The sequence below is a fragment of the Cryptomeria japonica genome, chromosome 8 (assembly GCF_030272615.1).
Source record: "Cryptomeria japonica chromosome 8, Sugi_1.0, whole genome shotgun sequence".
Lineage (NCBI taxonomy): Eukaryota > Viridiplantae > Streptophyta > Pinopsida > Cupressales > Cupressaceae > Cryptomeria > Cryptomeria japonica.
Window position 1 is genome coordinate 579,015,449 of NC_081412.1, and position 20,845 is coordinate 579,036,293.

A 20,845-nucleotide genomic window follows, 5' to 3' on the forward strand; every position below is an offset into this window, starting at 1 on the left:
TCAGTTGAGTGAGACTTGTTCCAAGTGTGTACGTAGATGTACTAGTCTCAGTCCCAAATGGTTATTGAAGATTAGGTAACATAAGCATTAGTGTGGAATAAAGTGTAAATTTCAATTCCTTGAATGCTGTTTGTTGTGCAGATGACTAGGTGAAAGTTTCTTTTGTGTCACCTTTGGTAACTTTATTTATTCAATAGTCAAACTGTCAAATGATGGGAAAAAGTCGAGAACAATTTTTCTAGAGAGATTTGCTAAACATAGGAACTATAGAATTTTGTGACGTTCTTTGGTATAAGCTAGTACAAAATGACATGTATCTTGGTCTGATAAGGTATTCTATCTGCTACATGGCAAAAATTATTTCTTGTTGTGTAATGTCCCCATTTTTGTACCTTCCTAAGCATCAATTATTTCAAAGGGTAGCCTATTTATAGTGGTCCCTGAAGGCTAATGTGGTGATTATGGGGTACTTTGAGGGTGATTCAAGGTTATTCAACTAACCCTTTGGGTGTCTAGTTTGGTACTCTCCACCTCAGTGCATCAGTTATTTGTGGTTTATCTTCCAGAGGTCTTTTAGGCAAATATACACACTTACTATTTTTAGTAAGTCACTTGGACGTTTGGGTCCATACTTACTATTTAGGGTAAGTCATCAGGATGGTCAAAGGGGACCACGATTATATCCGGAAAGTTGGCAGGACCAGTTGTTGGTTTGATATTTGGCATTTAATGGAGTTTAATGATTTAATTTAATTAATTAAAGTCTAATCTAGCATTGACTTTAATAAAATTAATAAAATTAAATATCTTTATGATATGACGACATAAGGGGACTTTATGTGGTCGCTTACGTGAGATTTACAAAGTGACTTTCAAAAGTTATTTTATAAAGTAATGTAATTAAGTGACTATATCAAAGTTATTTTATAAAGTGACTTTTAATGGTGCTTTGGGAGACATGGATATTATAAAATATTAAAAGTCACTTTTAATCTAAATTGTGCAAACCCTAATTAGAGTGTTGGGATGAAAGCATTATAAAAGGGCACTTGGGAGCTCATTTGATACACTTGGTTAATTTATTTTCTCTTTTGCGAAGTTGGGATCTCGTGCTTCATATGCAGATATTTGAGGATGGAAACCTTTGGAGTTTCTTAGTCGTTTGGATGGAAACCCAAATCCATCTTTGGTGTGGATTCATTCAGAATTCACCATTGCGCTTCATCATCAAACTATTGGAGGTTTCAGCTGGAAATCTCTTTGGAGGATTTGCTTCAACCAGCTAGGGTTTGAAAGAAGGAAAATCATATCATCTAGAGTTTGAAGTTTATTTGCAGATCCATTAATGCATTTTTGCAAGGTCAGAACTGTATGTCAATAACTCTGAAAATCACAATCTACTTCTGTTTTGTACTTCTGATTTGATTGTGGGCGGAGTTGGTAAGATTTTATGAAGATAGGAGCTTTCTGGTTGCTGTCATATAATTTTCTGAGTGTGGCAATCTGCTGTTGCCTTAAAACAGGTCTGAAAATGAGAGCTTATCCTCAGTATTTTGTAAATCAAGATTTATTGAAATACTTATCCATTGCTAGTTCATAATTTATTGTTTGATATGTATATTTCCCTAAGGATTATAGCATGAACCTCATATATAAACCACAAGCAAATATCAATACCATTGCAAAGAAAATGGAAACATAAATCTGCACTTACAAGCAAACTGTTTGTCTAAATGTCTGAGTACTATATTAAGGAAGAAAGTGCAAAAAAATGTATAGCCAATGGGGTAGGACATTACATGTTGGCATACAACTTGTGTTGCAAATAAGTGTTGAGCACTTGCTTAATACGATGCAGATTTTACTTCCCTGTTTTGCTAAAATTGTGAATATTGTCAAGATAGACAAACAAAAAATGAAGTTGTGAATGGTTGGAGAATATTGTACATTATCTTTGGTATAGGTTATTCCAGAATGACATAAATCTTGTTAAGATAAGGTACTGAATTTCCTACGTGGTGAAACTCTTGTTGGTGTAGAACTTGTGTCTCAGACAAGTGTTGAGCACTTGCTGAATACAGATGTTGTGCCCATGTTTTGCTAAAAATGTGAATATCCTCAAGATAAACAACAAAAAATGAAGTTGGAGAATATCATTCATCATGTGTATGTCATGGGTTCATTGGTCAAGTTGAAGGGCATGATCAAGTATTCAAATAAACCTTCCTTGGTGTTGATTTTCAATACATTTGAGTATTCAACAAGAATTCGATTGTACTCTGACTTGAGATCTATCTTGGTAAAGACTTTGGCCTGGTTCAGCTGGCTGGTTGGTTTACAATCTGGGAAAGAGATGTTGCTTCTTGACACTGATCTTGTTCTAAGTTGCTGGTTCGGGTTTGAGAACCTGGTTCGCCGATTTCGCAAAATTTTGAAAAATTTGGATTCGCTAGTACAAAAACACTGTAAAACTTGTGTATATATATATATGTTATAAAAAACCTTAAAATTAATAAACCCATAATCATATCCTTGGTTGCCTGCTGGATCATCTAGTCAGGTCAAATTTGTCAGCGGTGTACACTTTGACCAAGAGCTGCATCAGCAGAAGCAGGTGGACCAAAGGTTGAACTGTACATGAACCCTGAACTCAAACCGTATTTAGGGAATATGGGGGCCTATATAGCCGAACTTGGTAACTTAGATCTTGTTCAAAGCTTAGTTTATTCACAATCTCCCCATGCCATCGTCATTTTGTGGTGGGGCTGCCACAAGGCAAAGAGATGGGTGTGATGCTTCTCCTTTCCCAAGTTCATTGTCTACTATTTAATCTCAATATTCTTGAGGCACGAGCGACAATATAGAGAGGCATTCTTAGAATCATATCAATAGTATAATTCACTACAGAGTGATTAAGGATTTCAATAGGATTAAAGAATCTTTGTAATCTTGCACCATTTTGTTCAATTGTCACTGTTCTTCTAAAGGGGGTGTGATTTAAGCTTCTACCACAATAATAATCTTTTTTGCATAAAGGTCTCACAATAAGAGCACATATTTCTTGCTACTACAAATTAGCTTCTTGCATTGCTTTGGGGTGATGAGTGAAAGCTTAGGAATTACTACCGACCACTAAACTTACAAACATCTACGATTACATTTCTAGGATTGCTTCATAGATTTATGCTACTATAAAAGATATTGTTGTCGAAGTAAAACATCACATGCCTCTAATGACAATATATCACAAAGAGTGTCATCTTGAAAAAGTTTGATTTTTTATAATAGGTGACATTGATAGGTGACACTTCTTAGAACTTGAGTCAATTTGTCAAAACATCCAGTAGTGTTTGGTTGTGGGTAAGGTATTAATGGCAGGTTGAATCTTGGGACTGCATTAGATAAAATTAGGGTCATTTGGATACTGTTGTTGATAGTGAGATGAAAAGATGGAATACTCGTAGACTACTCGACGAGTTTTGAAAAACTCGTGAGTTGTTTTGCTCTGTGAGTATTTTTGACTTTAACTCGCAAAAGTCTTTGAAAAAAACTTGACTGCATAAAAAAAAAAGACCTAAACATGTCAAAAAATTGTCTAATTTTTTTTTTCAAGTCACTCTCATTCTCTTCATTAGAATATCTACATGAAATATAACATTCAAGTATAAGAAAGGTTTTCTTATACTTTAAGTTATATTTCATGTATATACTGGCAGGATGTTTGAGAGTGGTTTTAGATCTGTAGGAGTTATAATGCAAATTTTAGGTTTTAGAAGATCTTTTAAATTTTCAGACAGTCAAATTTCAGTAACTAGTAGGCTCCTATAAGCATAAGTCCATTTCAATATGTCTTTTTCCTTTCTTATACTTTAAGTTATATTTCATGTATATATTGGCAGGATGTTTGAGAGTGGTTTCATATATGTAGGAGTTATTATGCAAATTCTAGGTTTTAGAAGATCTTTTAAATTTTCAAACACAGTCAAATTTCACTAACTAGTAGGCTCCTATTAGCATAAGTCACATTTCAATATGTCTTTTTCCTTTCTTATACTTCAAGTTATATTTCATGTATATATTGGCAGGATGTTCGAGAGAGAGTGGTTTTAGATCTGTAGGAGTTATAATGCAAATTCTAGGTTTTAGAAGATCTTTTAATTTTCAGACAGGTAACTTTCAGTAATCAGTAGGATCCTATGAGCATTCTCTCGCTGTCGCTACCTCACTCACTTTATCTGCCCCGAATTCTAGACCTATCTATCTTCCTATCACTCTTCCTCCATCCCCTCTCTGTACCACTCTCTATCTCACTCTCTCCTCTCTCCCCAAGATCTAGACCTATCTCTCTACCTCTCTCTCTCTCACCCTTAGACCCCTACAAGGGGTGCTATGCTCAACCTCATTTTGGCGAGGTGGAGGAGGCACATCAGACTCCTAGGACTAGACCCTCTAGTTCTATCTCTTCCCTATTTTTCACCAGAGCTAAGAAGAGGAAGATGCAAAATGTTTTGATGTAGTATTTACTTTTAGTTTTAGAAAAACAATTTTCTATTTCATTTTGTTTCAGTCTATCAGCCACCAGCATTCCATAAGAGGATGCCATTTTGTGCCCAATTTGCGTTTAAATCAATTAAATATATCTAGACTCGGCTTGTTTCTTTTGTGTTCTCATTTATTGACTCACTGGATGCATCTCCTCACTAAATTTTGCAAAAAAAATGCATTTCAAATTAAATTTAAGCAATTTTTTAAGTTGCAGAGTACTAGCTGAGTTTTTCCCAAGTTTTTTTTTCAGGCCTTGGCGAGTTTTTGCTTTTGGTGAGTAGTTCAACTATGGTGAGATGTACAGGTTGTCTATTCACACATTTCTGAGAATGGATCAGTCCTTTTGCTTCTTATAGATTTGAATTGGAAGATGAGGTCATAATGGTAGTTGCTGTTGGGTACGGTTGTCGTTGTACCAAAAGGTCAACCTATTAATACCCGCTACAACCACCAGACACAGAATCCACGGGAGGTGGTTAAGCCATGTCGCAAACCCACGACTTGTGCTGCACAGAGACCAAGGGCGCATGTTGATGTTATAGCATCAATAGTAATCCTTCAAGACCGACTGAGACCAAATATGTGAATGGCCTATCGGCCTTACATATTTGGTGATTCGATCACTTAGATTTAACTATACTTCTCACTCTAGCCGATTTGTGATATACATATCTGTTAAGCAAATTAACAAAGCAAAGTAATATTAATATTTTATTAATCAATATTAGAATCGATATTGTTAAGCAAGCAATATCATTAGTGATCGAATGTTATTGCTAATCGGTTTTGTTAATGAACAAAGCTATATTCGTTTATAGCTCACGACCCTTATTGAAAGAATACGATATTTCATGAGGAGTCGTAACTCCCTGAGGAGAGACGACTCTCTTCCATGTATATATATATATCAAGAAACGAAGATAGCAAAAGGGATATATATATTCACTCAACGTACAAAGAAATAATGGAAAACCGTGTTCATTCTAATTCTGTCGATTCAAATATTAATATAGCAGATTGGGTAATTGTATCGGGTCTGATAATATATCAAGCAGATCGACTATCTAAGATTGACAATAGACAGATCGATAACACATTGAAGAAACACTCAGTAGTTCGTATAACATTCAAGGCAAATCGGACATCAAAGAAGACAGAACGATATTTGATGTGATCCGAGTGAATGGTCTGCCAGGTGTGATTAGATATATGCCGTGTGAGATAATGTTTGGTGCATATATGATACCTGCGGCAAAATCAACATGGTATCAGAGCGGGCTTAGGAGAATATCGTGGGATTAGCTTCATATTGGAGATTGCGTTTAGCACTTTTGGGTATAGATGGTGTATGAAGCAGATTCGTAGTGTTTTCTCTCACAGTTGGAGTCAGAGTATATCAGAGCTGCATTGTATTATTCTTGATGTTCCTTGATTGGAGCACATGTGTATAGAAGTTAGCCTACCTTTCACGGGCTACTGACTATTGAGAGTGCACATCACAATTTTTGATAGAGGGGGCATTGCCTAGCATCTCACATTGATCCATTTGATAGCATCCTGAGCATCAACTTTCACATTGGCATTGGGGGCCTCCATACAATCCCTATACTCCAAGACTATCCAGGACAAAATCGTGGTTGTAAATGCCATTGGCAGCCCAAAAATTAATGTGATCCCCTAAATCATGCATTCCAATAGGCTTTAAATATCTGCGAAATCAATTTAGTCATTTGTCGATTTGAATTCTGGGGACACTTAATGTAGCTTTCTCTTGATTTGGTGTACCTCTTTCCTCATTCTACTGCTAGTAATCTGTGGGTACACCTTTATCTGCATACCAAGTTCTTTGTGATGTTGATAGCCGATGCTATCCTTTAATTTGTTGAAGCATGACATCAAACCAGTGCTTATATGCAACTTGGTTTTGACTAGACAGGATTTACGTGTTCAGACCTATCTAAAGATCATTCACGATTCATGATGGGCAGAGCCATAACCTGTAAAAAGAATGTGTTGAATGCAGGATTTGTAATCCTTCTATTTATCAATGCCTATGCAATTCACTTAGAGCTCAAACTGTCTTTTGCTGAGGGCTTGGTTGGGCACACACAGTTCAATAGAGGTAAAACAACTGGACAAGACGACCGTATTATTGCCAATGCTGATATATGTCTTCTTGGAGTCGGGTAGTGCTGAATAAAGACAAGAGTCTGAAGATCTAGGAAGAATTGATTTTGTTCTTGAGATTCATGTGGCAGATAGTAGAGTCGGTCAACAGGTCGGTGTTTCGACAAGCATTATGTCGAGCTATTTTGATATTATATTTTTCACTCTTTGTTGAATGCTGGAGTATTCAGGTTTACATGAAGAGGAATTGGAATCCATTGATGACAAGGGAGATCTTAAGAGGAACCATGGACAAAGGGAAGTGATAGTAATTATGCGATTACAAAAGTCAACCCTCATCCATCATAGTTGGGGATTTGGGTCTCATTGTATCGAGCACCTGAAGAGATTCTAACTTAAACGAGATAAGTATTTCATAATCTTCATGAATTTTCTATGTGGCTATTAATTCATGTAATTATATTGGAACAATGATCCTCGAGTGCTTCTAACATTGGTATTTCTCTTTGGGATAGTTTAGTTCTATAAACTATTATTAATCTCTTTGAGATGCTTTCAGGACAGACCAAGAAGCATAAGAGATTGCATTCAAGGAAGGAAGAACTTGATGCTTGCTGCCATGAGACTGAGTTGGTCGCTGAAGTCGTTTCTTTGAAGAGGAGGAAATAACATTCAGAGGGAGCAGATTGCGAGGGGATTTTGTTCTAAACCTCAGGATGGTCATATTCGTGTCTGGTCTAGGGCTCGATCTTATGACAGTAGGTCCAGGGTGGTCCTAGATCTAGCACTTCCAGCCGTATGTGGATCATACCAAATGATGAGAGTCTCTTGGAGCAAGATATCTTCCATGATTGGAACAATGTGAGCAGGGTATGCTTCTGTGACAGAGGGAGCAGCTAAGAGGATGTGCTTCGATTGACATCCAAGGATCTTGGTCATATTGGTCTAGAGGGAGTAGACCATGTCAAGATGGTTTCTCTAGTAAAAGGACTATGATTCATGGGATTGAGTCCCATGGCCTTTATGCTGACTCCTAGGTCATGATATTCCTGGATAGATTAATACTTGGTGAGCTTGGAATCCACCAAGAGTGATGCAGACTCCAACCTTGTATTTCATGAAAGGTCAAAGCATGTGGAGATCAAGTATCACTATGTTAGAGACATGGTGGAAAGGTATGCTATTCACTAATGTATTCTCTAAGATGTTTAAAGTGTAAACTCTTATATGCAATCTTATTAATCTGATATGGTTCATGATTAGTATCATGTGTGTGACTCCATGACAATATTGGTTCAGTACTTGATGAGCCCTTGTGAACATTATTGTGAGGTGACGATCTCTCAATAGTGAACACTTGTACAACTGATCATTATCATAAGGTGACGATCTTACGATATTGATTGATCATACCATTATGATGGAAATCATGGGACGTGATATCTATGGATATGTCATAATGGTTTATATCTCTAGTAGTAATATCTATGGATATACCATAATGGTGGATATCATGAGATGTGATATCCATGGATAAGCCATAATGGTGGATATTACATAAAAAGATATTCATGGTGGATTTCATGTGATGTGAAATCCGTGGACATGCCATGTAGTGATATCTATGGATATGCCATAATGGTGGATATCCTGTGAGGTGATATCTATAGATAAGCCATAATGGTGGATATTACATGAGGATATATCTATGGTGGATATCACGTGAGATGATATCTGTGGATAAGCCATAATGCTTGATATCACAGTGAGGTGATATCTTTCCCTTCCACATATGAGTGTAGTCATTGTGTTAGTCATCACAATGAAGTGATGTGACTTGTAGAGATCATGAAGGATTCCTCCCTAGCTAGGAGGGAGTGTTGATGTTATAGCATCAATAGTAATCCTTCAAGACCGACTCAGACCAAATATGTGAATGGCCTATTGGCCTTACATATTTGGTGATTCGATCATTTAGAATTAACTATACTTCTCACTCTAGCCGATTTGTGATATGCATATCTGTTAAGCAAATCAACAAAGCAAAGTAATGTTAATATTATTATTAATCAATATTAGAATCGATATTGTTAAGCAAGGAATATCATTAGTGATCGAATGTTATTGCTAATCAGTTCTGTTAATGAACAAAGCTATATTCATTTATAGCTCACGACCCTTATTGAAAGAATACAATATTTCATGAGGAGTTGTAACTCCCTGAGGAGAGATGACTCTCTTCCATGTATATATATATCAAGAAACGAAGATAGCAAAAGGGATATATATTCACTCAACGTACAGAGAAATAATGGAAAACCGTGTTCGTTCTAATTCTGTCGATTCAAATATTAATATAGCAGATTGGGTAATTGTATCGGGTCTGATAATATATCAAGAAGATCGACTATCTAAGATTGACAACAGACAGATCGATAACACATCAAAGAAACACTCAGCAGTTCGTATAACATTCAAGGCAGATCGGACATCACAGAAGACAAAACGATATTTGATGTGATCCGAGTGAATGGTCTGCCAGGTGTGATTAGATATATGCTGTGTGAGATAATGTTTGGTGCATATATGATACCTGTGGCAAAATCAACAGCGCACACCTTGCAACAATCCCCCCCTCAGCGCAAGTGGGGTTTGAACCCGCGACCCAGCTCTGATACCAATTGTTGGGTACGGTTGTCATTGCACCAAAAGGTCGACCTGTCAATGCCCGCTACAACCACCAGACATAGAATCCACGGGAGGCGGTTAAACCATGTCTCAAACCCACCGCTTGTGCTGCACAGAGACCAAGGGCGCACACCTTGCAACAGTTGCTACCATGGTGCTTGGCTCAAAGTCCATGATGATTTTTTTATCTTGTGGGACTGTAGTAGAATTGGGTGCTTCTATTTATGCAAGCAGCGATAGTAAATTCTTTAGTGGAGTCTTTTGGAATTATGTATTATGTACCTTTTCCCAATCTTTGATTGCCTCTTTTGTTCCTCAAGTGACTTGTTTGTTTGGGAATGATGAGTTCTTTTTCCTTGGTAGAACTGGATGCTTCTATTTCTGTTTGGCTTCAGACTTGGTGTTTTTATTTTGCAACTTATCTTGGGAGTTAGAATTTTCATTCTTAGGCTTTTGCGTAGCATTTATTTTAATCTTGCAAGCATAGATGTTGGCTTCTCCCAGGGAAGTAATAATGAGGAAGTACATGTTGGTTTGGATGGATGGTCTTAACCTAGTTTTAGACTTCAAAATGAGATTTTAGTTAGGACTTTCGAGTCCTTACAACTTGGAATTTGAATCATGAGGTATATGAATATACTCTTGGATAGACTGGTCACGACCGTGATGAAGGTCAAAATACTTTTATCTGCATCATAATTTCTAACAGGATAATAGGGGTTTCTTCCAAGGCTTTAACAAAAGCATGCCAAGTGTCTACATGTGTATGGTCATCCTCATAGGTGGTGCTGTAGTTGTTCCACCATTTTTCTATAGAAAAGAGTCTCTCAAAATAGTGAAAGTGATAGTTTCTTGATCAGAAATTGATTTACTGTGTAATAGGAATAAATGAGTTTCAGTTGTCTACAGCATCACTATCTATTTTTCCTTTAAAACCAGCTACCTAGTTTGACTTTTAACCTGGACAGTGTTCGACCTACAAATGGATTGTTTGTAGATGAGATTGATGGGTTTGAAGGAGATTGAACATGCTGCAGAAGTAGAGCAAAGTGCACAATGATGCTAACTTTTTCTTATTTGTAATGTTGCTGTATATCATCGATTTCTTATTGCAAAGAATTGTCATTTTTTGAAACATTTTTTAAGTCATTATCTCGGGGGTAGATTGGGTTGTTTGTGATCTATTGAGATTGTGAAGGGATGTGATTTTTAGGATTATGCCATCTATACTTAGACCTGGTGTGAGGGAGCATACAAAATGCAGAGAAGAATTTAGATAAGAAACACCAATACCACTGCGCTTTGATACAAAAAATGAAAGCTCTGATACCATTGATTTGGGGCATAGGGAGTGCATTACGAGCAACTCACAGTGATACAAATGTGCTTTGAGTGGAAGTAAATGGAGGAGTGACAGGATGGAAACATCAAAGAGAGTGATGTTCAATGAGAGAGTTCAAGAGCATCTAGACATCTTGCTAGAAGTTCAAATTGTAAGATTGTAAAATGCGCAAGTTCTATACAAACTCTGAAAAGTTGGATTTATGCCACAAGATGTCTATTTGTTGTATGATCCTGTTATTCAAAGAAAAGCCATATTATACTAAAATACAAGAGCAGAAGATAGAGGGCCATCATAACAGCTACAAGAAATGCAACTGCTTGCCTTATTTCACTTTTGTCCTTTCTTTTGTTGTTTTTAAAATATGCTGCAGAATGAGGATGACAATATTGGAGCTTTGTGGCTGGAACGATGAGTTAGAGCTCTATGGTATGACCACTTGTTTTTGGGAAGATCCTAAAGTGTAGTAAAGCTAGCATTGTGTGAAATGCTATCATTGCACTGTGAGTTATGAATGCGTCAAATCCTCTTGGACCACATGTCAAAACATGTGGCTGAAAGACTAGGCAATCTAGCTGAACATACCTAATCCTGCATTATCAGATCTGTAGTGCCTTATTCAAATGTACCTGGACCATTGGGAGCTTTCAGGGATTTGATGGTATTGTCAGAAGATAACAACATTATTGTCATTGAGGTGATGTCTCAGGAACAGGCCTTTCAAACCTGAAAATTCCGTGGCATAGCTTTGGTCCACAGTGAATCTGTCAAGATTGAAACTTATTGTTTCCAGACTTGGTTAGAACTTAGGAGCAAATGTTATTTTCATTCTGCTTCAAGGGTTGGTTTGATGATTTAGATCCATCTCAATATCTGTTTCACCATGTTTTCATGAGAGAGAGTTGTGTGAAGGAGTAGAGATTCCTTTTGGAAGTCTTAGAAAGTATCAGCATGTTAAGGAAGCTGATTTCGGTACAAGCATGTAATGGTCAGAAAAATGTCCATTATCCAATATTCACATTTATTTCTTAACATATATTCCTACCATTCATTGATATGTATTCATTACTTATGTTTATACATATTCATTAACATCTAAGAACATATGTATTCAAATGTTCATTATTTATATTCATTAATATATATATTAAAATATTTATTACTTATATTTATTTACATATACATTCTGTGACATGCCTTACCTTACTAAACAATTAATCTTGTTCTGATTCATTTATAAATCATTTACGTATTTATTAATTACTAGTTATATGAATTATTACTAATCTCTAAAAATACTGTATTAATAGTAATTATGATATTAAAATTTATTATTATCAATATCCATATTTACAATATTTATATTATTCCTTATTCTGATATATATATATATATATATAACTTATTATATAATTTATTAACACCACCACTGCCTAAAAACATTAGTTATTATAATTCTGGCTGGAAGAGCAGACAAACCTGACATGTGTCAGATCTGGTCTGCCACAATAAGAAAATTAAATGACTGTCATACGTATTGCAGTCTACATAAATATTATTATTAAATTCTGCATGATATCATCATCAAGCTTCATACATCTAGCATACGTATTAAGCACCTCCTTTCTTCCTCTTTCTATATTTCTTTTTCCTTCTTATATCTTTGCAATTAGATTGGATGCCTCCAAGAGACATGTCCGATGTCTCTTCCTAAACTCATCTTGTATTGCTCCAAAATTAATTGATTGTAATTGCTTAATCAGTCATCAATATCCTTATTGATATTAACATGATCGCTTGTGTTGTTCATTGGAAACTATACCGTAGCCGTGTCTTAAGAGGAAACTATTCCGTGAACTTCCTTAGAGAAGAATCGGCTCCTTAATCTTTGACATCATTTATGCCATCCGTATTAACCTTCCACGATGCCCATAAATAATAAATGGTATGCTTGCATCCTATCTGAAATGTATAAACTATTGATTGTTTATACTTCAAGTCTTAATCGAGTCTTTGACCAATGATTGGGCTAGTGAACATATCGTATATAACTAGATGATTCTTCCTTTGATGATCAAGGTAAACTTATGTGGTAGAATCATTATGACAGTTGAATGATGTGATGGTATTTCATTAAAACATTTTATGAACATTATCGATTAACAAATATTAATTAATTAATAATAATTGTTATATTTATTTTATTATATCATTTGTATATAATGAATAAATCAAAATATTAAATAAATAAACAATTAACAATATTTTAATTGCTATATTTAGGTCATATTTCTTGGTTAGGAAAAATATGATGATTAAGGATGGGGCATGGCATAGAAAGAATACACCTCCATTTGTGCTCTTTGTAATGTGCACCTTTATAAGTAATATTTAATTATTGAATTTTAATTAATCATTCATTAGTAATTATTATATTAATTAATAATAATAATTTCTTCATTTAGGGTCTCTCTCTTTCTCTCCTTATATATATAAGGATCCAGGAGGGGACATGACAAAGCAGCAGAGCAGAGAGCAATTCCTTTGTAATTTTTGTATATTTCTTGGTGAATAAAGGAAACATAAAGTAGTCTAAATTCTTACTGGAGTTATTCCATCATGGTTTTTCTTCAGGCTTTACATATCATTCTTCTGTATTTGATGCTGTTCATTGTTTTCTTTACATTTTTCTTCCAATTTCAGGTCACTTTAGCTTGAGTTTTATCAATTGGAGCATGACAAACAGCAGTTTTCCATTTCACAGTAAGCATAGTCCTTAGTGTAATAAAGTGGAGAAATTCTAATTTATTGTCTCAGGAATACCTTGATCAAATACATATCAGGGCATGCACAAACTAGATGCTAGAAACTAATTGTTTTTCCCCCTTTTGTCATGTGGGGAGGTTGGTTCAGTTTTGTCTAGCCATCTGCCTTATTTTATTTTTATCCTCATGTGCTTTAGCAAGACTTTTTATAACTGTTCAAGAAAATTGAGGATGCCATCAAAATATTTGATGATTTTCACAATGCCAATAGTCTTCTCTAGACTCTTATAAGCTCTTAAAGCACGCATTATGGCTATTATGACCTGCTCCGTGCAAATGTCACCTTATTTTCATAAACTGTCATAAACACTAATTTACCGGTTCTACTATGCTGTATCTTTTTATCCAACTTAGGGTTGATGGGTGGTTTTGAGCCTTTTTACATGTTAGACAAATATGATGCTTAACCTCTTTAAAAGAAAATGTTGTGTGTACATTATGGTCAAAATGGGGCTGAAAAATGTAAGCATGTTCAGGACAATGACATTCAAGTGCAAAAAGCCATGGAAAAAGAAATGGGTCCAGCTGGTCATAAAAATGTAATGTTGAGTCAAGCTATGTGATATGTTTAACATATCTAGTTCAATACCAGATAGAAAAATGATCTGAAAAAGTGAAAATCAAAGAAATGGGTCTATGAAAATTATGACAATGAAATCTACATAAATTACTGAAGTACCTCAACATCATGAATGCATATTGCAAGCATTGATTCTACATAAATTGTTTTGTTATCCAGGACAAGCCTTTTAGAGGGAGAAGACCAAAAAGGTGTCATTGATCTCGTTGCCAACACAATGCAGGCTCTGTCATCTGTACAAGAAGTAGCTCGTAAATATGCTGCATATGCAACATCAAGCAGCAGTTCAAATGATTTGGGTAAGCAGAAACTGATGCATCGATAAATTCTATCATCTGAAATTTGTAATGAGTTGGTTTTAGGTTCTTTCTGCATGCATGTAGCAGTCAAATCTTAATTTTACATTGCATATCGATGACTTCGATTTTTTATTTTCTTGTATGTTGAGAAGCAGGTGACAAAAATATGAGAGAAACTGCTGGATCTTATGCATCTTCTAAGATGAAGCTCACAGGAGCATCTTCCAACAATTGCATTTCTGATCCTTTGGCTTTGGCACCTATTGAAAGTGCACAGGAAGAATTATTTACTCCTGGAACACTCTATCATATCCAGGGCAGGTGTGTTCCCACTGTAGATAAGAAAACTACAGGAGGTAAAGAAAATTGTACCCTATGGAAAGGCCATCCTAACGAGCATTTTGGTAGGATAGTCCTCTCTAGCACAATGTTTTCTGACCATAAATGTGATAATCATTATTATGCATTGCGGGATGTTCTTAAGGGCTTGCCCAAGTCTGATGATAGAGAATGAGCATAGAATTTGATGTATTTGTCTTTCATTGAAAGGCAATGCTAAAGTGACATAATTGTCTATCATGAGCTCTAATGAAAGGACGTAGAGAAAGCTTTGTATTCCGTATTGAAATGTACTTATAATGGGGAGTGATATTGCATTCCCTTCAATTTTTCTGCTATCTTGTACATGTTATGTTTTGTAGGCAAGTATACTATTATTATAAACTACAATAATGAAGATAAACATACTATTGTAATGAACTACTTGAGGCAAAGATTGCTGATGTTTGAAATTTCCCGCTTTTGGTAGATCATTTAAATAATAATGAACTTAACAAAAATGTTTATTTAGCTATAAGTATGCATAATCTAAAAAAATGCATATCATTTTAATTTCTTGAAAATTATGTAATTTTATTTTTGCAGAATTCCGAGACAGCGACTTTCAGACCATGTAAGGGTTGGCATTTACTAATCCAACCCTAGGCCAGTCAAGAAAAACAAAATGTAACCGTATTGCCCCAAGCCTAATATTACTAGAAATATTAGTTAAAATCTTCAGTAAATATCCTTTGTCTTGGACCAATACATTTTGGGCTGAATATTTAACCAGAGCCTTATAAAACCTTCGATTATATTTGTGTTTACACAATAGTCTAAAAATCACGATGTTCTGCTTTAGCCTTCTTCATCCGGCCCTAAATGGTAAACCCTTATGCTCTATCCAACCCTAGTAGATCCAAAACTTTTTTAAAATGTTAAGCTATTAATAATTTAATAGTAAACCCCAATGTTGTAGATATCTCATGCGATGAAGATGAAACACGACTTTAACACATCCACCAGACTATCAAATATGTTTTGAACAGCAAATTGATGTTAATAGTAGACATGAATTTTATAAGGGCCGAAATGGGGATTTTCCAACTTCCCTTACAATAGCAGGTTGGGAAAACAACCCACATGTAACATGCTAGAGAGATGGATAACACATCTTCACGCTCGAATATTGCAAGTGTTGGGTAATAGGGTATGGCCACTACTAATGTTTGAATGTGACCTTTGGGTGAGATTACTCCTTCATCGAAAGGGTTTTACTCTTCGACATGAGATTTGTAGAGTTTTCATCCTTAAATCTCCACAAATCTATGGGTTATCGTCTTCAAATATGGATGCTTGAACAATGCATGCTCACAGTGATTTCAAGTAAAATTTGATTGGGTTTTTTTCCGTCACGGTACTTGTTTTCTTTCCTTATGGCGTGTTGTACACTCATAAAGGGTGTCAAAACTTGCAATAGTGACCTCTATCCTAAGATTGATTCACGCTTGACAATTGCAAGTGTCGAGTAATAGGATATCCGCTTGATGTTGCCACCATTAATGTTTGAACATGACCTTTGGGTGAGATTGCTCCTTCATCCAAAGGGACTTTGCTCTTCGACATGAGATTTGTAAAGGTTTCATCTTTCGATCTCTACAAATCTATGGGTTATAGTCTTCAAATATAGAAATGCTTGAACAATGCATGCTTACAATGATTTCAAGTAAGGTTTGATTGGTTTTTTTTGTCATGGTACTTTTTTTCTTTCCTTTTGGCTTGTTATACACTCATAAAGGTTGTCAAAACTTGCAATAGTGGCCTCTATTCCAAGATTAGTATGCGGTTAGGGCTACCAGTATTGATTGAGTGTTGTTTCCCTTCAAATTGTGCTTGGAATGGTCTTTACATGTGGATGTTTTTGGGAGGCATGGGAAAATGTCCCCGATGAATTGTAATTTTCCTCTACAATAATGGTGAGGATCCCATAGGGTTTAAAATCGTATCCACCTTCTTAATCGAAGCCAAATTTGTCTTCTTTGTTTGCGCAATTGGGAATACATGTGGAGCAATGTCTTCATTTATTTTTGTGCTTGTGGAAATCCTTTTAGAAACATCATTATTTTGTGCATTAATGGTTGTTCAATTGTGTGGGGAGGTAGGTGAGATGAATAGTGATAAATGATGGGAGTGTTAGATTTGGGGTGCCAATGATATCTATGACTCATACAAGTCAGGACAGGTTTTGAGAGGGATGCATGTTGGTGAGAGGAAGTCTTGACTCTTTGATAGAGGCTTGTGGCGAAGATGGGTTTGGTGGAGAAGTATGACAAGATGGAGAAGTCCAATAGTCCCTATAATGAAGGGAATGAAGGTTAGGAATGATCAAGAGGTATGCTTGAATGGAGAAGATCGAAACCTTGATCAAAGTATAGAAAAAAAAACAAACATGGGAGGAAAGTAATGTAGGAAAGGAAACTCCACAACTTTGATGACTTGCATTGACTTAGAAAATGGACCATGTTTGTATACTTAGATAGTTTGGGGACTTAAGAAAAAGCATGGGAATGAAGGGGAAGAACCTGTATACAAATTTGGATGAGGAGGAATGTTAGTGATAGGAAATGCGCATTTTGGACCACAATAAAGATTGTGGAAAAAGGGGTCATGACAATAACTGGTAAAACATAGAAGACAAAAAAAAGGCATGAAAAAGGTGACATGAAATTCGAAGTTTCCTTATCCTTCAAAGTAATAACAACAAATATTTCATACAAAGAAAAATATTAGAAAGAAAATTAGGTCTAGACAATAGTCAAAACCTTTTATCATTTGGCTCAAACTTTGTCTCTTTCTTTTGTCATTCAACTATTCATATAGATTTCACAATCGCAATCTTCCATTTGTTCCTAATATTGTAACAAAAAATTAATTCTGCTACACCATATTCCAACTAAGAGAAAGGAGGGAAGGGGAAACACAACACATTGAAATATCTCATGGACTTTGCACTTCATGCTTTTTCAAGAGTCACAAAGATAAATTATTTAGAATATATTTTTACAAAGAGATGTTGAGAGTAATGTAGAGCTCAATAGAGAAACACTACACTCTATTATACACTCAAACTCTTTCCCACGAGGGGTTCACTAAATAGGCAATATAATATTAGGTGCGTTCATATTGGGGGGTTTAATATCCAAAAAATGAGGGTGCAATATATTGCCCTTCGGTGAAAATAGGGGGGTTTTTAATTCGAGCTATGAAAAAATGCAATATTTTGTGCAAACAGGGTGGTTTTTAATTCAGGATGTGTATTGGGAGGGGGTGGAAAAAAAGGAGTTTAGGGCAATATTTTTTGAAAATAGGGGATTCTTTAGTATGCCATGAACGTAGGTGATATAACCCTGGTTCACTAAGTGAAGCCCCTGTGCTCTTTCCCCTCATATCCATTTCCCAATCTTTGAAGAGGAGGATAGAAGAAAACATATTAACTAATATAGGTTTAAATAATTCATGTTTTTCTTTCTAATATTTCTCTTACCATGAAAAATTAGTATTAGTTCCTTTATCAATGCCAGTGCAAGCTAATCACACACAAGTTTCAAAATCTTATATTTCACTTCAAATCCATGCCTCTTTAAGTTCAAATCCTCAATGATCAAGATTGGAACTGTGATGCACATTATTGTGTGTGACCATTCATATTTTGAGATATTCATTAGATATAATGCATAGCTTTCAAAACAATGGCTTGTCAATCATGTGCATCATCAAGATATTAGAGTTAAGTACTTGTATTCCTTTCATTTAATTATTTTATTTTTATTTTTGATAATGAATGAAACCTATTTTTTATTTAATCTATTAGGTTAATTGTGCTTAATTGTTTGTGTTGTATCAATTAGCTTATTTTTTAATGTAAAATAATTTGTTTCTTAACATTTAATGGTGAAGCCACCTTTGCTTACATGACCTAGAGTTTTCTTGTAGGGTTTTTATTTCATTAGGGCTTTTTTAGATATGTAAATTTTTGAGTGCTCTATTGTATTTTTAGATCTTGTTAGGGTTTATATTTTGTACCTTATTATACTTCATAGCCCATATTTATAGAGGGTTCTATGGCTCATTGATTTATGTCGTCTTCTACCAACAAACCCTCCCTTAATTTGGTATACAAGGTTTGCATTTCTACATATATTTCTGCAAGGTTTTCTTTTTTAGATATGTAAATTTTTGAGTGCTTTATTGTATTTTTAGATCTTGTTAGGGTTTATATTTTGTACCTTATTAGACTTTGTTGGCGGCAATATTGTACATGAAAATAAAACTAGTTAATTAAGTGTAATTGTTTTGGTTAGTTGGCAATCGAGGGGTGGTCGTTGCGGTGCGACGGTTGGCGCTTGCACCGCCTCGGTATCTTTATATACTTCGGAATATAACTTGTAATGGGAAAAATGAATTATGAAGGGAATAACATATCTTATACTGGTCTGATATCTATGGCTTTATTATTCTGCATTACGTACTTTATGCTTTAAGTTATTCACCCGAGAGGGCAAACATTTGGCACCATTGCCTAGACGTACTCGGGAACGGAAGACGTGGATGGCGCACGGACACGATGGGCCTACCCATCGGTGAGATTAACCCAGAGGCCGACGACGCGCAAACGGAACAGTCATCGTGGGACGCAGAGCGTGATGGCAAGAGGCGAAGGGGAAATTGAACCCTGTAATAATCCTGACACAATGTTGAGATAAATTGTGGCCAAAAGGAAAAATAATAAAAGTTTTTTTTGTGTACATGGCGTGTGCTTGCTATGTACGGAAGTGACTTATGCCCGCTATGTACGGAAGTGACTTATGCCCAATGTATTAAATAAAGATAGAGATAAAAAAGCAGAAACAGACGAGTGGGAGGCCGCGCAGAGGGCCTTGATTCTGGAGCAGCAAGTAGAACGTAGACGAAGGTTGAGGCAACTTGCCGAAGGACGACCTGCCGAAGGGTGGCTCGAGGGGAACCAAGGAGGTGTCACAGAGGGTGCAGAAGCTGACGAAAATTTCTACGCGTTGCCAGAACACCGTAGGGTGCGGAGCCACGAAGAGTTTCTGGAGGAAACAAGGTTAAGGAGAGATATAGTCGAAGAGATCTGAGATCGGTTCAGAAACTTATCCCTTACACCACAAAGTGAGGATCACCAAAGGGAGCCAGGAGTGGGCGCGGGTGACAATGAAGGGGAGGATAACCATATAGTAGGTGCCACACTCGGCAGGCAAAACACCGTACCTCCAGTCACCCATGCAGGACACACCATCGGCATCGGAGGGACCGGAGGGAGCGGCGTAGGGGCACAAACACAGCCACAACCACCTCCAGGAAGACGACCCCCATCAATGGGGAGTAAACAGAAACTGCCGAAGTTCAATGGCGACGGGAAGGAAGATCCTGTCCGCCATTGTCAAACGTGTGAAACCATATGGTCAGCGAACGGTGTTACTGAGCAAAATGAATGGGTAACACAGTTCCCAACAACTTTAAGGGGAGTGGCCATAGACTGGTACTCAGACATGCATAAGGCCAAAGTCGGCACATGGCCCGACCTGAAGGAGTTTGGGATAGAGTTCCACCTCCTGAGAGATGACAACGAAATAGTCGCCGAGATCTATGGAATGAAGCAGAACAAGAACGAGACTGTCCAAGCCTATAGTCGGCGGCTAAAGGAACTATTGGGAAAAATGGAGAGTCAACCACCAGATGGGTTGAAAAAGCGATGGTTCATGGAGGGACTAAAGCATTCTCTCCGAAAGAAGATGAAAATCGTTCCACCTACATCGTACGAAGATGCATACAATACGATGGATCTTGAGAGCGAGACCAAGACATCGAAGAAAAAGAAGAAGGATAGCTCGTTCGAGGAGGATGACTCGTCACAAGAAAGCAACAGCGACAGCGAGGCTGGCAAACGAGTGCAAGCGCTCCAGAAAGACATGGAGCGAATGAGGAGGGAATTCAAAACAATGAGAAGCACTGGTCGGACTGAAGGGGACATATGGTGCACTGAGTGCAAAGAGGAGGGGCACACAAAGGGTACTTGCTCGAAGAAAGCATTCTGCAAGAT

General features: G+C 36.4%; 1 protein-coding gene across 2 annotated transcripts in view; it reads left to right on the forward strand.

Annotated features, from left to right (window-relative positions):
• LOC131034414 (uncharacterized) overlaps window positions 1–15,083 on the forward strand; it is a 137,208-nt gene extending 122,125 nt beyond the window's left edge. Inside the window, exons 7-8 of one of the 2 annotated variants that reach the window (XM_057965887.2) lie at window positions 14,267–14,406; window positions 14,559–15,083. In XM_057965887.2, coding sequence (XP_057821870.2) covers window positions 14,267–14,406; window positions 14,559–14,920 — 502 coding nt within the window. In that variant the 3' untranslated portion in view covers window positions 14,921–15,083. The remainder of the gene's footprint in view (window positions 1–14,266; window positions 14,407–14,558) is intronic. The other variant, XM_057965888.2, reaches the window with a different exon arrangement.
• Window positions 15,084–20,845: the final 5,762 nt, after the last annotated feature.